The sequence below is a fragment of the Pseudorca crassidens genome, chromosome 20 (assembly GCF_039906515.1).
Source record: "Pseudorca crassidens isolate mPseCra1 chromosome 20, mPseCra1.hap1, whole genome shotgun sequence".
NCBI lineage: Eukaryota > Metazoa > Chordata > Mammalia > Artiodactyla > Delphinidae > Pseudorca > Pseudorca crassidens.
The window spans coordinates 51352601-51374763 of NC_090315.1; the positions used below are offsets into that span (position 1 = coordinate 51352601).

Sequence of the window (22163 nt, forward strand, 5' to 3'; positions counted from 1 at the left end):
TAAATAACCAAAAATGGTAAGGCCTGAACCCTAAAATACTAGTGTTATCGTCAAGTCATAAATCCTGTCATTTCATGAATAAAATTTCATGGTTATAATCACAGCATTATAAATGAATGAATGAATAAATAAACGAATGAATAAATAAACAAATGGATATAAATGAATATATGAATGCAGAGGGAGAGAGAGAGAGAGAGGGAGAGAGAGAGATCTTACGCTACAGCAAACCTTAGACTCCTGTAGTACAAAGGTTCTCAAGCTTTGTGTAGCCTGCATCAGAATCATCCAGCGGGCTCACTAACTAGCATGTAATACTGCATACTGGGCATCTACTTCTCCTTAGTACCCACTCTCCCAGCCATAGACACTCAGGTTGCTTTCAACTCTCAGCCAACACGCTGCAAAGAGTGTCGTCCGCACGCCCCTTTATGCACTTACGCGACGATGACTTTTGGCTATATTACTAGAAACTGAGTCACTAGGTAACAGGATACACATGGATCAGTGACTGATCAGTGATTGAATTATATAATGCAAGCATGATCTCAAGAGGAGCTGTATCAGTCTACGCTCCCGCCAGCGACACATGAAGGGCCCCATATCCCCACATTCCTGCCAACACACGCTATTATGCAGCTTTCCGAATTATGCCAGCCTTTTAAGCACAGAGTATTATCTTATTTCTTACTGTCTTTTTCAATAACAATATTGAGCATCTGTTTGTACAGTGTATTTGTTTTTCCTCAACTTGCTAACTGTGTGATCGTGGATGTCACTTCACCTTTCTAAGTTTCAGTTCTCTCATCTGTAAAATGAGAAACAGGTACATCTCTCTGTCACAGGAAGGTCGTGGAATGAGAAATGCATGGAAGGTGATTCGTACTTGGTCTGCAGAGTAGTAAGCTGCCCCAAGGAGTTTTCTGTATTTGTTTTTCTTGAATTTAATTTTTAAAATGACTTATCAAAAGGCAGAGTTATGGGCTTCCCTGGTGGCACAGTGGTTGAGAGTCTGCCTGCGGATGCAGGGGACACGGGTTCGTGCCCCGGTCCGGGAAGATCCCACATGCCGTGGAGCGGCTGGGCCCGTGAGCCATGGCCACTGAGCCTGCGCGTCCGGAGCCTGTGCTCCGCAACGGGAGAGGCCACAACAGTGAGAGGCCCGCATACCACAAAAAAAAAAAAAAAAAAGGCAGAGTTATAAAGAGTTTAGGAAATTGGGTTTTTATAAAATTGCCAATAATCGAAATTCAGTTAGGGGCTATTCTTTTGAGGTCACTGGAACCCATGGTAAAAGAGCAAGAGAAACTGCAGTGGATAATGTTCAGGAAATTGATAATGTCCAGGACGAGGGGATTTGGGAAAAGGAAAGAGACTAACAGTAGATGAAAAAAGAATAATGTATTTTGCTTTTTCCTTTTTTGTTTACATTTCTATGTATAAGTATTATATCATTACAAATTGCCAAATGGAGGAAGTTAAAAAAGAAATCTGTAAGTTTATCCCTTAACAAACTGCTATTAAAACTTTAATGTATCATCTTTATTCTTTTCGTATTTTGCTTAACTTTGAATTAACTTATAATTATGCTGCTCACACAGTCATGTTTCATCCTTAAGTAAAGAAGAGAGCATGCTAATTTTTCAATAGTCTGCAAAAATCACCATTTTAATTGCTTCATAATAGTCCCTCAAGTGCGTGTGCCAGGGTAATTATATTTTAGTGCTCTGGACTTGAAAGTAATTCAGCATCTTCAAAAATGTGTAGTATAAATTACACATTATTTTAATCCAATGGATTTAAACATGCTAACACATCTTATATAAGTCAGGGTGTTTAATAATGCCTCGTATTTGCACAGCCCCAGAGAGAGCAAACACTTTTAGTAATATTACTTTCAAGCAGAGCTGTGATCTGGGCGTTCCGGGTATTATTACTGTGTTAGAGATGAAGGAATCATCCAAGGCTGTGTGTTTAAGAGTATGCTTTAAGGGGCTTCCCTGGTGGCGCAGTGGTTGAGAGTCCGCCTGCCGATGCAGGGGACACGGGTTCGTGCCCCGATCTGGGAAAATCCCACATGCCGCGGAGCGGCTGGGCCCGTGAGCCATGGCCACTGAGCCTGCGCGTCCGGAGCCTGTGCTCCGCAACGGGAGAGGCCACAGCAGTGAGGGGCCCGCGTACCGCAAAAAAAAAAAAAAAAAAAAAGAGTATGCTTTAAGGACTTCCCTCGTGGCTCAGTGGTTAAGAATCCGCCTGCCAATGCAGGGGACAGGGGTTTGAGCCCTGGTGCAGGAAGATCCCACATGCCGTGGAGCAACTAAGCCCATGTGCCACAACTACTGAGCCTGTGCTCTAGAGCCCACGAGCCACAACTACTGAGCCTGCATGCCAAAACTACTGAAGCCCACGAGCCTAGAACCCGTGCTCCGCAACAAGAGACGCCACCGCAATGAGAAGCCCTCACACCACAATGAAGAGTAGCCCCTGCTCGCCGCTACTAGAGAAAGCCCACACGCAGCAGCAGACTCAGCGCAGCCAAAAATGAATAAATAAAATAAATAAATTTTAAAAATATATATATGCTTTAGATCTGACCTTTGGAAGAACCCGTACAGGATCCCCTTCTCCAGTGCACTTCCTTAAAACAACATCATTCTACTTCTGAAGCAAAACAGCTTGGAGTAAGGTTAACTAAGGGGCTGAGTTAGCCTCTCTCAGTGTAGGTGGGTGTCTGTCAAGACTGATTAATCATTCTTACATTGCTCGATATGTGGTGTCTACATATAAGGCCCTGTCAAGATTGTTGTAAGCATTAAATGCAGATGTGAGATCACTTAGCACAGGGAATAGACATGTTAGAAATTTAAGATTGAATATGAGAATTGCAGAGTACTTTACATAAACACTCATGTTTTGAGAACTTCAGAACTTATGACAATGCTATTGTGGTAAAAACTTTATCATAAATGTATGATAAAACCATGTGTTTCAAATAAGGAAATAGTTTCATTTCTTAAATTCTGAATAGAAAATGACACAGAATTAGTAGATTGCCCGAATGCAATTGTTAATGAGCTTCTCATCAACAGATTTGTGGTTTCTCAGTGTCACTCTCTATGAGCACTTTACCCCTCACTCCAAGAGGTAACATTAGGTCACATTATTCTAGAGACCACCATAAAACCACACTAGTGTAGTGATCGCTTCTTCCCTGCGGTCAATTGCTGAGCAAAATAAAATGGAGAATGGCACCTTTCAATATCTCGGTGTCTAAATAAATTATTTTGGAAACATGATGTATAACATGTAAATGGTCCCGAGATTACACCTTTTTATGTAACTGAAGAGTATAATACAGAAACTAATAATTTTATCAAATGTAATCAATCTTGATTACTAAATAAATCAGTTTTTTTGTGGTGCACTGAGAGCTTTTAAGTTGACTAGATACATTAAAATAACTTTATTGCCTGTCAATAGGCAACTTTCAAAATATATACTTACGATAAGTAGAAGAATATTATAAAAGGAAGTATTAGCTTGTAGATATACTAAGCTTCCTACACTAATTCATTTAATCTTCACAAAAATCACTGCCCTCATGTACTCCATACACACAAGTTAAAGAAAAGCAAGATGAACACCTTTGTTCACATTCCCCAACCACCAAATTATGGCTAATCCTGCCCCATCCATCTACCCTGTGTATTACCCCCATTGCATTATTTCAAAGCAAACACGAACATCCTAGCCTTTCATCCTTAACTATTTTAGTGTGCATCTCTGAAAGGCAAAAGCCTCTGTTTTTGTTTTCTTTTTTTAAGAAAAAAACACCTAAGAAAATTAACAATAATTCATTTACATTATCAAACATCTAGTTGGTCTTCAGGTTTCCAGCAGTTAACTGGAAGAATGCATTTTATATTCCCAGTATACAAATAAAGACTATAACTTTTCCAAGACCTGAATCTAGTAAGAAATAAAGTTCGTATCAAGGACTTTTGTTGCCAGAGCCTGTTCTCTGCACGTGTACTCTGTACGGTACTGGCACTCAATCCAGTTGAGTCCCTGAGGAGTTGCTGGAGGAGTCCGTGTTCAGAGCAGATGCTTATTCCTCTTCTTATAGAATCATGATTTTCATACCTGAGCTGAGAACAAAGATAGAATAGGTCACTGTGTCTGTCATTTCTTTATTCCTAAGTGTCACATTTGTGGTCTAAGAATTCGTGACTGTTCTGGAAGAATTCAAGGAAAATTTGAATGTATAGAAAAGTAGAGTGTACACTACATGTCATGTTAAGATAAATATTAAATAATATTTAAACTGTAAAGTAATAAGCCCCAATACTGTGTCATTGGAATTCTAGGAGGGGTTGCCCTCAGATTCATTGATTTTAGTTTCTTTATCTATAGAGAGCAAGGAGGCATTTCATCTGGTTCCTTAAGGAAATACTTATGGTTATTCTGTATATTAAAAATAACGTAGTATCTTAAAATTCAAATAAGTAGAATTTTAAAACCTATAGAGTATCATTAAAATCATATGCAATATGTTTTATAAACAGACTTCAAGGATGCATACAGATATCTATAAAAGTTATCTGGTTTAAATTTATTACATCCTTTTGAAATATTCTTCAAATGTTCATCAACTAATCTCCGTTGCACTGAAACAGAAATAATATGGGCATTTAGGGACCTCTTATTGCTACGTAGTGCTATGATTATCCTGACTGAAGTATAATTTCCAAAATTTATATTCAAAGGTACATGAGTTTAAAAAGAAGTAAGACTTTGCATTTAAGAAATGAAAACTATTTTTGTTTAAGTAACTTTTCTGGGAGGTATTTTCTTGATAATTTTTGTCTTGATGTTAAAAATATTGTCAATTACGTTCAAATAAGTATTTATTTGAACACTTTATTTCCTAAATGGGATTGTCACTTTGATCAGAGGACATTTAGAGGAGTTGCTATTTCTCTTTTGAAATAGCAACTTCAAAAGAGTTGCTATTGGCTGGGAGACTCAGATATTAAACCCAAATAATGCTATTCAGTCAGACTAGTTAGATGTCAGGGACAGTATGCCATCTGCAAGGACCTGGTCGCTACACCACACAGCAACCACAACTGCACTTCATCGAAGCTTATTATGCGCCAAGCAGATATTAATTGCTTTATTTTACTTAATTCATACTTCAAACTTTGAAAGTAATTATTTCTATTCTCAATTTATAGATGAAGAAACTGAGGTTTAGGAATATATCTCATGGAAGTTTCTCCAGCTATTAAGTGATAGATACCTATCTACTAAGAGCCACAGTAGGCTTGTTTCACCAGGGCACACACTAAGGTCTCCAGATCAAAGGTTTAGATGGACATCTTTAATCTTCCTCTATGAAGAGGGGGTGAAGACATTATTAATGTTTCAGCTGTTGGAATAATGATTATTGAGGCTTTAAAAACTTGTCTACAAAGATTAAAGAGATATTTGTATGAACAAGAAATAAATGAATTTTTGTCATCTTTGTCGAGTAGAGGAAATATTTTCTAAATCTCAGACACCCTAGCATTAAAAATGGAGCACGTGCATTAAGGCATTTAATTTTTCTGTAATCTTTGTTCCATTTATCTGTGTCGAGGTACCCATGGGTATGTGAGCCACTTACTGGTTTGTTTTCCTGTTTTGCTACATCTGGCAGCGTTTCAAAAGGCAATGCAAATAAGCAGGTGTTATTATTTATTGAAATAAAACACTTTTGCTCCAGTCCCTCTAACCCAGTGTCTGCTGCATGCATTTATTCACTTATTTTATTTATTCACTTATTTATTTACTTATTCAGTAAGTAATTTTATTATTCAGTAAGTAATAATTTATTCACTTATTCAGTTTGTCTCTTTGATGAAGAATGGGATAGGAAAGTCTGTAGGTTTTTGCTCCCTGATTACATTATCGCCAAATAAAGTAGTCTCTCTCTTGACTTTCTGTGTAATGAAACTTTAATTGTGACCAAATTATACAGAATCTGAAGGTCAAACTACCCAAAATAATACTGCATTGTAGTTTCATCTATGTGTTCTAAAAATATTTGGTTAAATATCAAGTTGGCACCGACTTTAAAAAGAATACTTTAGAGGCCGTTAATCTTTGTACCTTGCTAAGACTCAGCGTTAACCATTAGGCATGCCTTAGAGGTTACATAGCTTCTCCGAGTGACAAACTTCTATGAACGTTTAGGTTATGATCTAAGTGAAGGCACAGTGTTCACCAGTTACATAAAGTACATAGTATTTAATTTACATTGCAATTCACATTAGAATGTACATTAATGCACATATAATGTACAGTAATAATATAATGTATTTAATATGTATTAAATTAGGAAAGGCTTCGGAGGCCAAAATGAGAGCCGTTGACTCTAAAACTATAAGCAACAGTGAGGGCTGATTAAACATTTCAGTTTTTCAAATTAAGTATAATAAATGGATATTTTATTTTATTTTGTTGGAAAGATTGGTTTTTTAGGATCTTTCTAAAGAATATTTTAGTTTCTGTTTGGGAAATCTATTAGCAATTCATTAGGTAAATAAATGCCACTTTGAAGCACTCTGAAGAGTAATCAATATATTAGAAAGACTATAAAAACATTAATAGAATATAGAGATAAGTGAGGAATATTTTACTTTAAATTTTAGAATATCTCTAACAGAAAACTCAGCAGTTTTATCACTGAACAATAGTTATTTTAATGGTAATGGTCATAGGAATGCCGTTATTCTCTGTAATATTAATGGTAAAAGGAAAGTTGCTAATGGAGCTCATTATGATATAATGCATGATAAATTATATGATATCTAAAATCCGAAGTTGAAAGGTACTTCTCATGGTGTTCTTAATGATCTATATAAAAAAGTAAAAGAGTGAAAAATACAATTTTAATGAGGTATTCTTCAAAGTCTTTTTTTTTTTTTGCTCTTAGATAAATACATGCAAATTTAAATCTTGATTGTCTTCACTGAGCTACTTTTTTTTTTTTTTTTTTTTGGCGGTACACGGGCCTCTCACTGTTGTGGTCTCTCCCGTTGCGGCACACAGGCTCCGGACATGCAGGCTCAGCGGCCATGGCTCATGGGCCCAGCCGCTCCGCGGCACGTGGGATCTTCCCGGACCGGGGCACGAACCCGCGTCCCCTGCATCGGCAGGCGGACTGTCAACCACTGCGCCACCAGGGAAGCCCCCTGAACTACCTGTTAAAGCATTAAGGACGTATTTCTTTTCCATAGTTCCCAAGATTATTTTCATTTATTTTTATATTGAAGTACAACACACATCCAGAAAAAGGTGAAAGGCGTATATGTGTACAGCTCATGGAATGATCGAAAAGTGAACATACTTGTCTAAATATTACCTAGGCCAAGAATATTACAGGATCTCAGAACCTCCTTTCATCCTTTTTCTGATCACTACTGCCTCCCTCTTCTCCCAAAGTTTTCACTATCATGACTACTAATGCCAGCTTTGAATTATGTACAGAAGGAACCATGCAATATGAATGTTTTTTACTCCTGGCTTCTTGGGTTAACATTATACTTGTTAAACGTATCCATGTTGTGGTGTATAGGTATAGTTGATTAATTTTCTTTGCTTTACAACCTTTCATTATATGACTGCATCTGAATTTGTTTACCCATTCTACAAATTGACATGTGAGTTGTACTTTGGGACTCTTCTGAATAATACTTCAGGAACATGCAGGTCTTTTGTTACACAGCATCTGCTTTTCCGTAGGGTGCCTTCTTCAGAGTGGAATTGCTGGTTCATCAAATGAGTATATGTTGAACTTTAGTGGAATATGTGAAAGGCTTCTTATGGCGATTGTGCTAATTTATACTCTCAACAGTAGTGTATGAAAATTCCATTTGCTTGACATTCTTGACAACACTTGATATTGTCAGTTTTATTTTATTTTAGCTTTTTAATGTTTCCCTCAATTGTGGCCAACCTGTTTGATGTGCACAACTCACACTGGTTTTAATTTGCAATGCTTCTATGACTAATGAGTTTAGACACCATTTTTTTTAGATTTGTTAGTCATTTAGGTATTGCTTTTATTCCTCTTTTTTATTGCTCTGTAGTCCTCCACATGTTCTGGTTACTAATATACTGGAAAATAGGTTCTCCTGTTCTGTGGCTTCTCTTTCCACTGTTTTAACATCTTCAAATGAATAGACATTCTTAAATTTAATAGATTCGGATTTGTCACTCTTTCCTCTTATGGTTCGTGCCTTTTGAGTCATGTCTGAGGAGTCTTTGCCCTCCTTAAAGTTGTGAACATGGTCAGCTGTGCTATCTTCTAATAGCTTTATTGTTTTGCTTTTCACATATAGACCTACAATCCTACTGGAATTCTCTTCTGCGTGTGATTTAAAGTAGTAATCAGCCAACTTTCCATTAAATTTTTTTTCTTCTTTTTTCCAAAGTAGATATTCAATTGGTCTAGTGCCAGGCATTTAAAAGAAGTTGTTGTTTCTTTTTTTTAATGGCTCTGCATTGCAAACATTGTTAAAATTCACTGTCCATATATATTGAGTCTGTTTCTGGATTCTCTGTTCTGTTCCATTGGTCTGTTTGAGTAACTCTCTGCCAATATGACACACACACTCTCTCTCTCTCTTTTTTCACATCTTAAGACTTCATATTCAGTAAAGAAAATCCCCTGACTTTGTTTTTCTTCAAGAGTATCTTGGTGATTCCTGTCCCTTTGTTTTTCCACTAACAATGTATGAGAGTTCTTGTTGTTTCACATCCTCGCCGGTATTTAGTATCGTCAGGGTCCTGGATATTGGCCACTTTAGTAGGTGTGCAAGTTCAGTTCATATTTATATAGAGAGTTTTACCCAGCAGATTTGCCTAAACTCACTCTACAGAGTAAAGAAAAATTTCTACGTACACAGTCATGCAGCCTATGACTAATAGTTTTATTTTTTCCTTTCTAATCCTTATTACCTGTTAAACACTTTTGTTACCTTGTTGTACTAGTTAGAATATTGTACTAATGTTGAATTGACGGGTCTGTAGACAACATACTTGTCTGGGTCCCAAACTCAAAACAGCTCTCAGAATTTCATCCTACATGCAATGCTTACTGTAAGAATTTTGTAGATATCCTTTACAGAGTTAGAAATTCCCTACTTGGCTAAAAGTTTCAATCTTGTTTAGATGTTGAGTTTAATCAAATACACTTTCTGCGTCTATCTAGAAGACCATATTTTCTTCAGTTTGATTAATTATATTGAAGAGTTTTTAAATATTAAGCAATCCTTATATTCCTGGAATAAGCTTTATTGCATTATGACCTATTAGACTTTTTCCTTATTTTTATATTCTAGAATAATTTTGCAACTATCTTTTAAGGATTGTTGGATCTATGTTTTAATGAGACTGGCTTTTATTTTCCTCCTTACAAGTTCTTTGTCAGATTTTGATATCAAGGTTATTCTGGGCTCACAAAACAAGCTGGGAAGCATTCTGTTTTTCTACTTTTTGAAGGTGTTTATATGATACCCACATTATTGTATCCTTAAATGTTTAGAATAATTCACTAGGGAAAACAGAGGGCCTGCAATTTTCTGGGTGGGAATGTTTTTTAATTATACATTTAATTTCGCCTATATATAGGCAACTCAGATTTTCCTGTTTCTCATCTGTTTTGGTAAATTGCAGTTTAGGATTTGTCCCCTTCACTTAATTTTCAAAATTATTGGCCTAGAATTATTCCAAATATCCTCTTATTATCATTCTAATGTGTGTAAGATCATGGTAAGATGCTCTTTTGCATTCCTGATACTGGTTGTGTCGCTTTTCTTTTCCTTGATCAGTCTAACTAGAGTTTCTTTCATTTAAATGTCCCTCAAAGCCTTAAGACAAATACCATATGATATCACCTATATGTGGAATCTAAAATGTGGCACAAATGAACCTATATACAAAACAAACAGACTCGTAGACATAGAGGACAGACCTGTGGTTGTCAGCGGGGAGGGGGAAAGGGAGAGGGATGGACTGGGAGTTCAGGGCTGGTAGATGCAAACTCTTACATTTAGACTGGATAGACAACAAGGTCCTAACTATACTCAATATCCTGTGGTAAACCGTAATGGAAAAGAATCCTAAAGAAAGAACGTGTATATGTGTATAACTGAGTCACTTTGCTGTACAGCAGAGATGGGCACAATGTTGTAAATCAACTATACTTCAGTAAAGAAAGAAGGAAATGTCCTTCAAAGCATTATCTTTATTATCCACTTCCTGTTTCATCCTTGATTTTAATTTACTGTATTTTTTCTGATGTCTTCATTCATCCTCGGCTCATTAATCTTCTCCTTTCTTCTTTTGATATCTATGTGCTCAATAGCAGTGACTTCTCTTCCATTTGTGATATTGATAATTTGGGTCTTCTCTCTCTTTTTTTCTTGGGCAGCATGACTAGAGATTTATCAATTTTAGGAAACTTTTCAAAGAACCAGCTTTTGGTTTTGTCTAATGCATTCCTGTTTTCAATTCCAATAATTTGTGGTATACATTTTTATTACTTCTTTTCCTCTGCTTATTTTACACTTAACTTGCTCTACATTCTTCAGTTTTCTAAGATGGAAACTTATTTATTTCAATCTTTATTTTTTCTAATATATGTATTTAATGCTTAAAATACTGCTGTATCCCACAAATGTTGATAAATTGTACTTTCATTTTCATTTAGATAAGTTTTTAAACATTTCACTTGGGGTTTCTGCTTTAACTCTTGGGTTATTTTCAAACATTTTGTGACTTTCTAGCTATCTTTCTGTTACTGATGAAAAGTTTAATTCTAGTGTGATTTGAGAGCATACGTTGTATGATTTGTATTCTTTTACGTTTGTGAGGGCATATTTTAGGGCCCATAATGCAGCCTATCTTGGTGAATGCTTCATGAACTTGAGAAGACTGTTTCTGCTGTTGTTGGGTGGAATATTCTAAAATGTCAATTCGATCCAGTTGATTAATAGTGATATAGGTCTTCTACATTCTCACTGTTTTTCTGACTCCTTGATGTATCAATTACTCCAACTATAATAATAGATTTATCTATTTCTCCTTACAGTTCTATCAGTATTTGCCTCTTGTATTTGGACTCTGCTGTTAAGTCCATATGCATAGAGGATTGTTAAACCATCTTGGAAGATTGATCATTTTGTCAATAGGCAATGTGCCTACTTATCTATGATAATCTTCCTTTTTCTGGAGGCTGCTTTGTCTGAAATTAATATAGCTATTCTAGGTTTATTTAGATGTAGCGTTAGTGTGAAAAGTGAAATATAAAATGAAAACCAAACTTGAAAATTCCCTGAGCAGACCAAACCATTGAAGCCACATAAGCAAAACTAAATCTAGCCTATTTCATGCACAGGAGCAAAACTTAACTTAGTTTACTTCTTGTAAATGCCTCTGATAATCATAAAAGAAACTTAGGTCGTTTTCCTAAACACGGTATTAAATAATCACTTTTGATCAATCCCCTGCCGTCTGGAAACCCCCATTGTAATAACCAATCATTGTAAAGATTAAACCACTTCCTCATTTTCACTTTATAAGCCATTCTGTAATGTTGTGCCTCTGAGCTTCATATTAGTTTTGGGGTTGAACGCTCCCAGTTCTAAAACTGTTCTTTCTTCTTTTTTTTTTTTTTAATATTTATTTATTCATTTATTTGGTTGCACCAGGTCTTAGTTGTGGCAGGCAGGCTCCTTAGTTGCAGCTCCCGGGCTCCTTAGTTGCGGCATGTGAACTCTTAGCTGTGGCGTGCATGTGGGATCTAGTTCCCTGACCAGGGATTGAACCCGGGCCTGCTGCACTGGGAGCGTGGAGTCTTATCCACTGCACCACCAGGGAAGTCCCTAAAACTGTTCTTAATATGCACAATAAACTCTTACTGATTACTATTTTATTGATCCGGTGGTTTTAATTTTACTATTTCTGGATTTTTGACACTAACATAGTGTATCTTTCCCCATCTCTTTTAATCTATTTTTAGTCTTTTATTTAAAATGAATTTCTTGTAGATAACAAATAGTTGGGTCTGGTCATCCTTTATACTCCTTTATACTCTGAAGGTCTCTGTGTTTTAAGTAGTAGTTTTTTAAGTAGTGTATTTAGATCCACTGTTAAAGTGCTTATTGATATATTTGGATTAATATCTATCACGTTTGTAGCTGTTTTCTGTTTGTTGTATTTGTCTTGTGTTTTTTTGTTCCTCTTTCTGTTGTTGCTGTTCCCCCTTTTTAATGCCTAATTTGAATGTAATTGAGCATTTTGTATGATTCTGCGTTCTCTCTTACTATTGTTTCTTTAAACAGTTATTTTGTAATTAAGAATAAGAAAAATAAATTATTTTATCTTACCTTCTTTTATTCCTTCTCAACTACTCTTCCTCTCTTTACGTAGATCCAAGTTTCTGACCTCTATCATTTTCCTTTGTCTGAAGAACTTCTTTTAAATATTTCTTGTAGAGCAGGTCTGCTAGCAGTGAATTCCATCAGTTTTTGTCTGAGAAAATCTTTATTTCTCATTTATTTTTGAAGGATAATTTCTCTGGCTATAGAATTCCAAGATTATTTTTACTTCTTTCAACACTTTAAACATTTCACTCCACTCTCTACTTGCTTATATGATTTCTTATATGAGAAATCCAAATATAATTCTTATCCTTTTACTCTAAAGGTAAGGTATTTGTTTTCCTCTGGCTTCTTTCAAAATGTTCTCTTTATCTTTGCTTTTCTGCAGTTTGAATATGTATAACTAAGTATAGTTTTTATTTTGATTTCGAACCTGCTTCTTACTCTTTGAACTTCCTGGACCTTGTTTGGTGTCTGTCATTAATTTTTGAAATTCATTGGCCATTATGACTTCAAATATTTCTTCAGCTCCGTTCTCTCTCTCTCCGTTCTCCGTTCTCTCAAATTGCATTACAATTTGAGAAATTTGTATTTTCTTCAAGCTCACTGGTTCTTTCTTTGGCTACATTGAATGTATCAATGTACCCATCAGAGACATTGCTCATTTCTGTTACAGTGTTTTTGATTTCTAAACACTTTGGAATCTTTGGTTCTTTCTTAGATTTTCATCTCTCTGCTTACATTCCCCATATGTTCTTGCATGTTGTCCAGTTTTCCCATTAGAGTCCTTAGCATATTCATCATAGTTTTAAAAAATTTCTAGTCTGATAATTCAAACATCTGTGACATATGCGAGCCAAGTTCTGATGATTGTTTTGTCTACGCAGACACTTTTTTTCCTTGCCTGTTGTCATGCCTTGCAACTTTTTGTTTGGACATATAGGACATATTGTATCTAGTAGTGGTAACTGAGGTAAATAGGTCTTTCATGTGAGAATTTATATTAATCTGGCTAGAAATTGGGCTGTATTTAATGTTTTCTACAGGTGGTATAGGTGCCAGAGGCTTCCAATTCATCTAGTATCCTTGTTTTTGCCTCTCCTTTGACTTTGGCATCCTCTTCAGAGATGGTCTGTGTTTTGCATTTCTCTCAGTTGTTATCCAGTATTATTATACTGGAGTCCTGTTGGTATGGTGGTATGACGTGGGGGAATGAGATCATTCTACAATATTGCAATTAAATGTTAGTGTTTTAGCCTTTGTCTTGAATCTGTGACCTTCACTAGTGTTTCTGGAGGTCCTTCATAGAGCTAAGGCTCTGGCAAAGTCTTTGTTATGGAGATCAGTCTGGGCATATTTCACAGTGATTACCTTTCCCCCTCCTTGCCAGAGCCAAGAAAGTCTTTTTTTCTGATCGTCGCAGAGCATAGAAAGGTTCCTGGAGGAAAAGCCCACAAAACTGTGGGGTCCTCGAAGACCACAGCCCTCAGGAGTTTCTCACTCTCATGGTAGTCCACACTCGGCCTCCATCAATTCATCAAAATTACCATGAGAGTTCCTACTGTTTTATGGCACTGGTGGATGGACAGATTTCTGCTGTCTTTGGGTGACCTTCTCTCTCCAGATCTCATGGGGGTGGTTTGCCATGTGTATTAGTCAGCTCAGGCTGGTATAACAAAATGCCATAGACTGGGGGGCTTAAACAACAGGCATTCATTTCTCACAGTTCTGGAGGTTAGGAAGTCCAAGATTAAGGTGCTGGCCGATTTGGTTCCTGGTGAGGGCCCCTTCGTGGTTTGCAGACATCCGTCTTCTTGTGTCCTCACCTGGTGGAGTGAGAGGAAGCTCTGGTCTGTCTTCCTCATCTTGTAAGGTTGCTAATCCCATCGTGGGGGCCCCACCTTCATGACTTCATCTAAACGTAATTACTTCCCAAAGCCCCACCTCCAAATACTATAATAGTGGGAGTGGTTAGGGCTTCAACCTATACGTTTTTAGAGGGGCACAACTTAGTCCATAGCACCATGTAACCTCAGTTTTCTGATGGGTCTCAGAAAATTCATTGATTTTTAAGTTTGTCCCTCTTTCTTGTTGTATAGAGTGATGATTCCCGAGTTCTTTAAATAACAGAGCTGATGCCTTTCCTATTTACTAATATGTGTGCATGTTGAAGACTATAAATTTCCTTTAAGAACAATTTATTCTAATGTTTTATTATTTTCTATTGTGTATAGGACATTATATATGAAAAAAACGAATGATAAGTTGAGATCTAGAAGGATGTCTTCCTACAGAATATAATTACAGTTGCTTCTGCAGGCAGCAAGGAGCATGAGGCGTCTCTGACCATCGTCATATAATTTCGCAGATGGAGAAGATGGGAAGCTGAATTCTCATCCCTGTGGGGAGCTGTCTCTCTCACCATTTATTCTTAGTTGTAGACTCTCAAAGTTTTGACACAAAACCTGTGGAAACTTATGGTATAGTCATGTCCTTGAGGGCTCTAGCACTAAAGTTTTGTCTCTAACTCTGTGAAGTTGTCAAAAGATCTGCTCAGTTTCTCCTCTTCAGAAATCCTTAAGTCACCGAAAGAGGAAAACAAGGGCCCCAAAGGTAGGGCTGGTCTCTTTGGCTGTTCTTCTCCCAAATCTCGGATATTTAATATTTTATTGTCTTTCAGAGCTTCAGTCCCTATTTTTAATTTTGTACAGCTTTTAGCAGGAGCATTGTTCAGAATCTCCTAATCTACCATTACCATAATATTATCATTTCTTAGTTAAAAGTTACTTTGCATCTCAGTCAAATTTTAATCTTCCTCAAAATTGTCCATGTTATCACCCTAATATAAATTTAGGCTTAATGACCTGTCCATATATCAGGCATGTAAAAGTTTATTACTATGTCTCAACAATAGTTACGGACTGTAGTGAAGATTGTATCTTTCGTGTGCTTTTTCTCTCTTGCCCTTTGATATTTCTGTCTTGAGAATTCAAACCCTTCTATGCTGAAAGGGCCTAACCAGTGTATTTTCCAACTTTGTGCCTCCACAGATTCTAAAATAATGGCAGGTTTGTGGTCCCTCAGTGAACTATTGTTAATAATTTGGTACCCCTCCAAATAAATATTTTAAAGATATTGAATATCTTCTGAGAGGGATAGTAGAAACTGACTTAATATTAATAAAATTCTATACTCTTTTATAATCAAAATTGAGTTATTATATATACAGAGCAAAACTTAACTTTCTGATTTGACTGCTGTACTCTCATTGCTGGTTTTCTATTAAATGAATTCCATTCACACTCAAGATAGAATCAACTTTTGTTGGATATAGTTACAATGTCTTGTTCAACATATGTTTAAACATTATTCTTATCTGGGTTTATGTTAGCATATTTCCCATTTTTTGGTAGTTCTTATTTTTCTTTTCTTTTATGCTTTTCTAGACCAGAAGATCTCATGGGAGGCATACTTAGTAAAGATTTATAACTAACATCATAAAATAAAGAGCTGATTTCCATTAGACAGCATGTTGCTATGGTATATTTAGTTTCTGCATATTAGCTGACAGTGTCAAAATGAATTGTACTTGGAAAAAGGTCATATGTAAGTCACATGAATAAGAGAGGTCAGAGGATTTTAATATTTGCCTGTTTGTTGTATTGAATTTCTACTAATGTTACTGTTTATTTTGGTGGGAGCTGGACGAGTTTACATGTAATTACAGATCTGCTATATAACCACATGGTCCCATGTTTCTAATTTATTACAGCAGTGTTTTGGAGCCCCTTATGAACTGCCATATGTGGCCATCTCCCTTTATGTATCTTGGCTTTCATAGATGAGTTGCTCAATTACTATTTGCAAAAGAAGTTAATGCTATTACACTTTTTCATAAACTTTAGAAGCACTTTGAAAATACTTAAAATCCTGTGAAAAACTTTAATTCATTAACTCCATAAATTATCTTGGTTAGAATACATTTCTAAACCATCTTTGAGCATCTCATTGAGTTTGAAAATCGTCAAGTCTCAAAGAAAAGAAAAATACAATTAAGGCTTTTTGCTTTTTATCACATAAGACACATCACCTTAATTTTACTTGTAGCTATTTCATGTATTTGATGATCTAATGGCGTATTCTTCTACATTATGCAGCTATTAGGTTACCGTTTCTACGCAGGAGTCCTATTGATGCTTGAAAATTTGTCTTTTATTTTCCTGCAGCTGTAGTAATTGTGCGAAAATGTGAAGTTAATAGAACAATCCTTTTGTCTATAAAAGTCAGCTGGTAGAGTTGTGTCCCAGTTCAGTAATAATCTAAGTTGCATTACTTTCAGATGTGTCAAAGATTTTAAATATAAATTATGAGAAAAAGGGGAAAACAGCCTCAGATAAAATATCAGGTTTCCTCTAGGGTGAGTTGTTTGCTTTCATGTTCTGTTGGAGAGAGGCCTCAGATGGCTTAGCTAAATTACGGGCTTTTGATTCAGAAAAGTATAGAATTAAATCCTTACTCTGTCACCTTCTAGCTGCGTGGTTTTAGGCACATAAGCTCTATAATTTTTGTTATCCTCAGTTTTACGGTGGCCACAGAAATACTTCACAGGGTTGAGGCGAATATTAAAACTACATAATATATATTTCTGCTGTGTCTGATGTTGAGACACAAGCTTTCACGTTGAAGACATTCAGATTGATAGCACAGAAGATGTCTGTTACTTACTTCTCCCTTTGGAGGTTAGCCCTAGTCAACTGTTCTCCTAAAATCTTTTCCCTCTCTGAGAAGTTTTGAAATCAAATAGGGAGGGGAAAAACAGCACGATTTATCCACAAGCCTGAAGAATGTTCAAAGAGCAGGCGGAAGACCAAGAGCACAAATCAGCTTGACCTGCATTGAAATGCGGATTTCTAAGGCCCCTCTCACAGATTTAGTGCGTGACAGCACCTCAGGTAATTTGGACAAGCACTAAAGTTCAGAATATATAATATAAGGGAAGACATACACATTCTCATAATAAAATTATTTTTTCAAAAGAATGAGACATTCAAATTCATGCGTTCCTTTATGAATTATGAGTATGTGAAAAAATTTTCATAGCAAATTGAGAAAAGTCTTCTAGGCAAGGGAATTACATTAGGAACATTAGTATGCATTGGACTTTGCATTTATAAAGTGAATAGCATCAATTCCCTGTCTCATTCACAGACATTCTACAAAAATTCCCATTAGATATTGAATTCCACAGCAGAATCTTTATTATCTTACGTTTTAAAAGTTAGCAACAAGTGGAAAAAAACAGTGCAGATATTACTGTTCAGTTAAATATATTTAACTAGTAGTAATGGTGCATATTTTCCCAGTAACATTAATCTTAGAATGTTATTTAAGGTACCCAGAGCATTACTAAGTGGTATTTCTGCCTATTCTGTCACTGTATACACTTACATGTCTATGCATTACTTTATTTTGCTAATTATTATAAAATTAATACATGCTCATTAAAAAAATTCAGAAATGACTAAAATGTGCTAAGTAAAAATCCCATATCCCCCACCTCACAATTTCCCTCATCCCTTGTCAGAAATAATCACTTAAAATTTTGAATGTGCTCAGATGCTTTTATTACTTATACAGACTAAGTAATTTACATTTCTTCTTTACGTTCTCAAAATTCAAATAGCTCATAAATTGATCAGATAAACTGTGAAGGGCTTCCATTTACAGACGTCCTCTTCCCATTTACCTGTCTGTTGCCATTGTCACCTGCATCTTTTCTCCCAATCCCATAAAATGCTGAGATCACAGAGTGCCATCTATCTCAATCTATGAACTTATAATAATTTTGAAAAAATATGAGATCTTTTGGAGGGTTATCTAATTCATCACCCAGCTGTTCACTGCAAGAAATCATAATTAGGTCTTGTATTAACCTGCCAGTGGTACCCAGGAAAATAGAATCAGAAGTGTAAGAAGGTCTGATTAGGATTGAATGTCTTTAAACCAGGTCCTCAACCCTGGAGGCACATTACCCTGACCTGGAGAGCCTGTAAAGACAGACAGACAGGCACACACACACACACACACACGTACAGCAATGCCCAGGGTCTGAGCACTGGGAGTTTTAATGTGTAGTCCAAGTTTGGGAAATACTGTCTTAAATGAAGCTGCCCTTCCTCAGCCATTCTAAAGAAAACGTTGGTATAAATGGACATTTTCAGGCAAATGTTCATGGTTTTGACAGAAATGGAGACCATGGTGCCCTAAAGGTGAAGTGAGCATGGGGATTAGGTAGTACAATAAAGAATACAGTTAACCTTTTATATCAAATCCTCAGTGTGAAATTTCAACTGGTGGAATAGCATGGAACGTTCTAGAAGTGTCTGGTTATCAGAATCCAAATATCTGTGGGATTAAACAATCTCCTCCTGTTTATGTTCTGGGAAATAGTAGCCAGGGATGTGGGCCTAATATGTTTGAAACATGCTGGATAACTGTTCCTCCCTCAGGAGATACAGCGCTCATTTGTACATTCTCATTTGACATCTTCATAGAGATACAATAATCAAGAAACTTGCTGAACTTTGATTTGTTTTTAAGCCCAGTCTTTCCCAAACATACACATCCAACAGATATTTTGTTGAGAACCACTTTGAGCCAAACCATATTCTAGGTACTATGGAAGGAAGGCAGTAAAGGTCCCTGCTTTACAGAGCTTGTCTTCTAAGGGGATAAGATAAACAAATAATCAAAAAAGACCCCCAAATAATGAGTAATATGAAGAATATAAAACAGAAAGATAAGATGCTGGGGTGCCAGGTACACTTCCTTTAGAAGCTGTGATCAAAAAGGGCCTGTCTTAGGTGGTACTCTTTAGACCAAGGCCTGAGATGACAAGAAGAGCTGGTTGTACAAAGGTCTTGAGGGAAGAACTTTCACAGCAGAATGAACAGCTGGCGCAAAGGCCCTCAGCAGGGCTGAGCTTGGCTTCTACACGGGGGTTCCCTGTGCTCAGAGCATCATGGAGGAGATTGCCAAAGACTGTGTTATGTTTGATAAGGAATTTGGATTTTCTTCTAAGTGGTAAAGGAAGCAGTGCGGGTAACATAGTTTGTCTTACCTTTAAAAATCTTACTGACTGCTCAGAGGGAAAGAGATTTAGGGATATGGATGGGGATGGGGATGGTGATAGGAAACAGAAGACTAAAAACATGAGGAAGAGGCCATTGAAGTAGTTCTGGAGAGATAATGCTGTGTTGAACCTGGTGGTTGTAGCTGAGATGAAGGGAGGTGCCCAGATTTGGGATATAATTTGGAGGCACCATCATAGAACTGTCTGTTTTGTGTGAGCCTGAAAATTGGGTGTATGAGGTACTGGGGTGGGGGGCATTGGGGGGCAGGAATTAGAGTTGACTGATAAGGGGAATCAAATCAAATTAATTTGACTGAAAAACCCAACCTTACTTTTTATTTTTACTGTGTTAGAAAATATTTTAGTAAACGTTGGTAAAGAGATATTTGTGAAGTAGAAAGAAAAGTAGGCAAATGAATAAACTCCCTGGGTATTGGTGTTCCTAAAATATTTGCTTTGTTTGGTATGATCTACATGAGGGTGGCCTCATTCGTTGATCCAGTCATGGTAAGGGGACCTACCACGCGGCTGAATAGGTCGTAGCATCATCCCTTATTTCGGTAGTTCCTACGTATCCTGATGGTTACAGTTAAACAAAAAAAGGAGGAGGAGGAGGAGGGGAAGGCAAGAAGGAGAAAAGGAGGGAGGAAAGGAAGGAAGAGGTGGAAGAGGAGAAGCTGAAATAAAAATTAAGTATCAATTATTGAGAACAACTGCTTCATCCTAACGTTTTCACGTATGAAGCTTTACCATATGTCACATAGGAGAAAATAAAAGCTGTTTAGGTGTGGGTTTTGCAGGTGGGCTATATGCTAGATAGATACATCCTGTTATTGTGGAAGGAGTATAGCTCCTGGTCATACCATATAATAGTTTTGCAAACACCGGAGATTTTTTTTCATCATTCTGACGTTTAATTTCCTCATCTGCAATTTGATGGTGCTAGCTCAGCATCATTCCTGTGGTCTTTCTAGCTTTCAAATCTAAAATCTGTAAGTCTAATTTCAGGTCTTTCCAGATGATGACTAATTCCAATTTCCCTTAACAATGGTTTAAATACAGGTGCTTTTATTTTATTATTTTTTATTGAATAAAAGTGACACGCAACAACAGTTTTTAAGGTGTGTATCCAGCCTTGTGGTGAATGAAGTTTAACAACCTATTTTCAGAGTGTAGCTCTGACTTGAATGTCTGGTGATAAGTTTCATTTATGTTACTGAGTAAGATAAAGCGAAACAATACAAACAAGTCGTAACCTTACTCATTCATCAATGATGTGAGTAACTTCTATGCTGAATCAGATCCTAGCTTTTGAATACAGGAAGAAGATGTTCTCAATATTTCTCATGGTTCACAATGTCAGTAGCTTTTATGTTTCGTCTGCACCTTATAGAAACAAACTTTACTGGGGGTTTCATAGTTGAAAGCTGGCTTGCTGCAGGTGATGGAATTTAAACTGCTAGATAGAAAGAGGTTTAGACAATAGTAACTTATGCAGATGAAGATACGTTATGGCATAACTGTTAACAATATGATCTTCTTAAAGAAGGTTGCCATTTTATAGTAAAAAAGCAAATCATACATTGCTTGTTGACATTGTAGGAGACAAAGTGAAATAGATCTTCTCCAGGTACATTGATTTCCTTCTTTTCTCTTTTCTTCTAGGGATTTTCAGGAAATGCAAATGCAGACAGTGTTGTGTACTATAGACTCCAGCCTTCTATCAAAGCCAGATTTCTGCGCTTCATCCCTTTAGAGTGGAACCCCAGGGGCAGAATTGGAATGCGAATCGAGGTGTTTGGATGTGCATATAGTAAGTGTTTGTTTGTCCAACACAGTGGAATAGATATCAAAGGAGATGTTTTAAAAGCCAAACTGTATGCTGAAATTGATTTAAGAGCTACGTAAAGAGACATAAAAACGGGAGCAGTTTCTGTGGGAAGCTTTATTTGTGCCCATACATGCCAATATTGACTTACGTGTTCAGCTTTTATATTTTAAATCAGAAATGGAAGCATTTTACAGCTAGACAAATCGTTACAGAGATAGATAGATAGAGATACATGTTTGGAGACATATGTGAATCCATTTATCCAAATCTGATATTTTTGACCAGATCTTAACTTTTAAATATTAGAATGTCCCCCCATAGACTATATGTGATGATGTTTCATTTGGGCACCCTAAATTTAATAAAAGACAGTGGCCCATTTAGTAAAACCAGTCATCTGTTTTGAGACCACAGAATGTTTTTCTCTACAGCCTAAAAATAATATGCCATGAAGCTCACTTATAAATATGCTATGCCCTGTGCATAAATTCATAGAAAAGGTAAAGACCCCTGCCAAAATGTAAGATGTGTTTGAAATACTTTCACATAAAAGATAGAAACCACAGATTTCACTTAGTCTCCTCTTAATGAAGTATTTTATTATGTCTTTTTGTGGGACAGAGACCTGAGAGTTCTTGACAGCCCACCTCAAGCCACACCATCCTGTCGTTAGTTAACATGATCTACAATTATCAGACGAGCAGTCTGAGGTTTGGAGAGAGTCAGTAATTTGCCCAGCGTCTCACATCTTAGTTCACAGAAGAATCTG

At 36.5% G+C, this 22163-nt stretch overlaps 1 protein-coding gene across 4 annotated transcripts in view; it reads left to right on the forward strand.

Moving 5' to 3' along the window:
- The window catches only part of CNTNAP4 (contactin associated protein family member 4), a 264146-nt gene that overhangs the window by 123163 nt on the left and 118820 nt on the right, over nt 1-22163 (forward strand). For all 4 annotated transcript variants that reach the window (XR_010938853.1, XM_067717889.1, XM_067717890.1 and 1 more), the window contains one exon: nt 21229-21376. Coding sequence is in view for 3 of the 4 variants with exons in the window: in XM_067717889.1 (XP_067573990.1) it covers nt 21229-21376 (148 nt within the window). In the remaining variant the exon portion in view is untranslated. The remainder of the gene's footprint in view (nt 1-21228; nt 21377-22163) is intronic.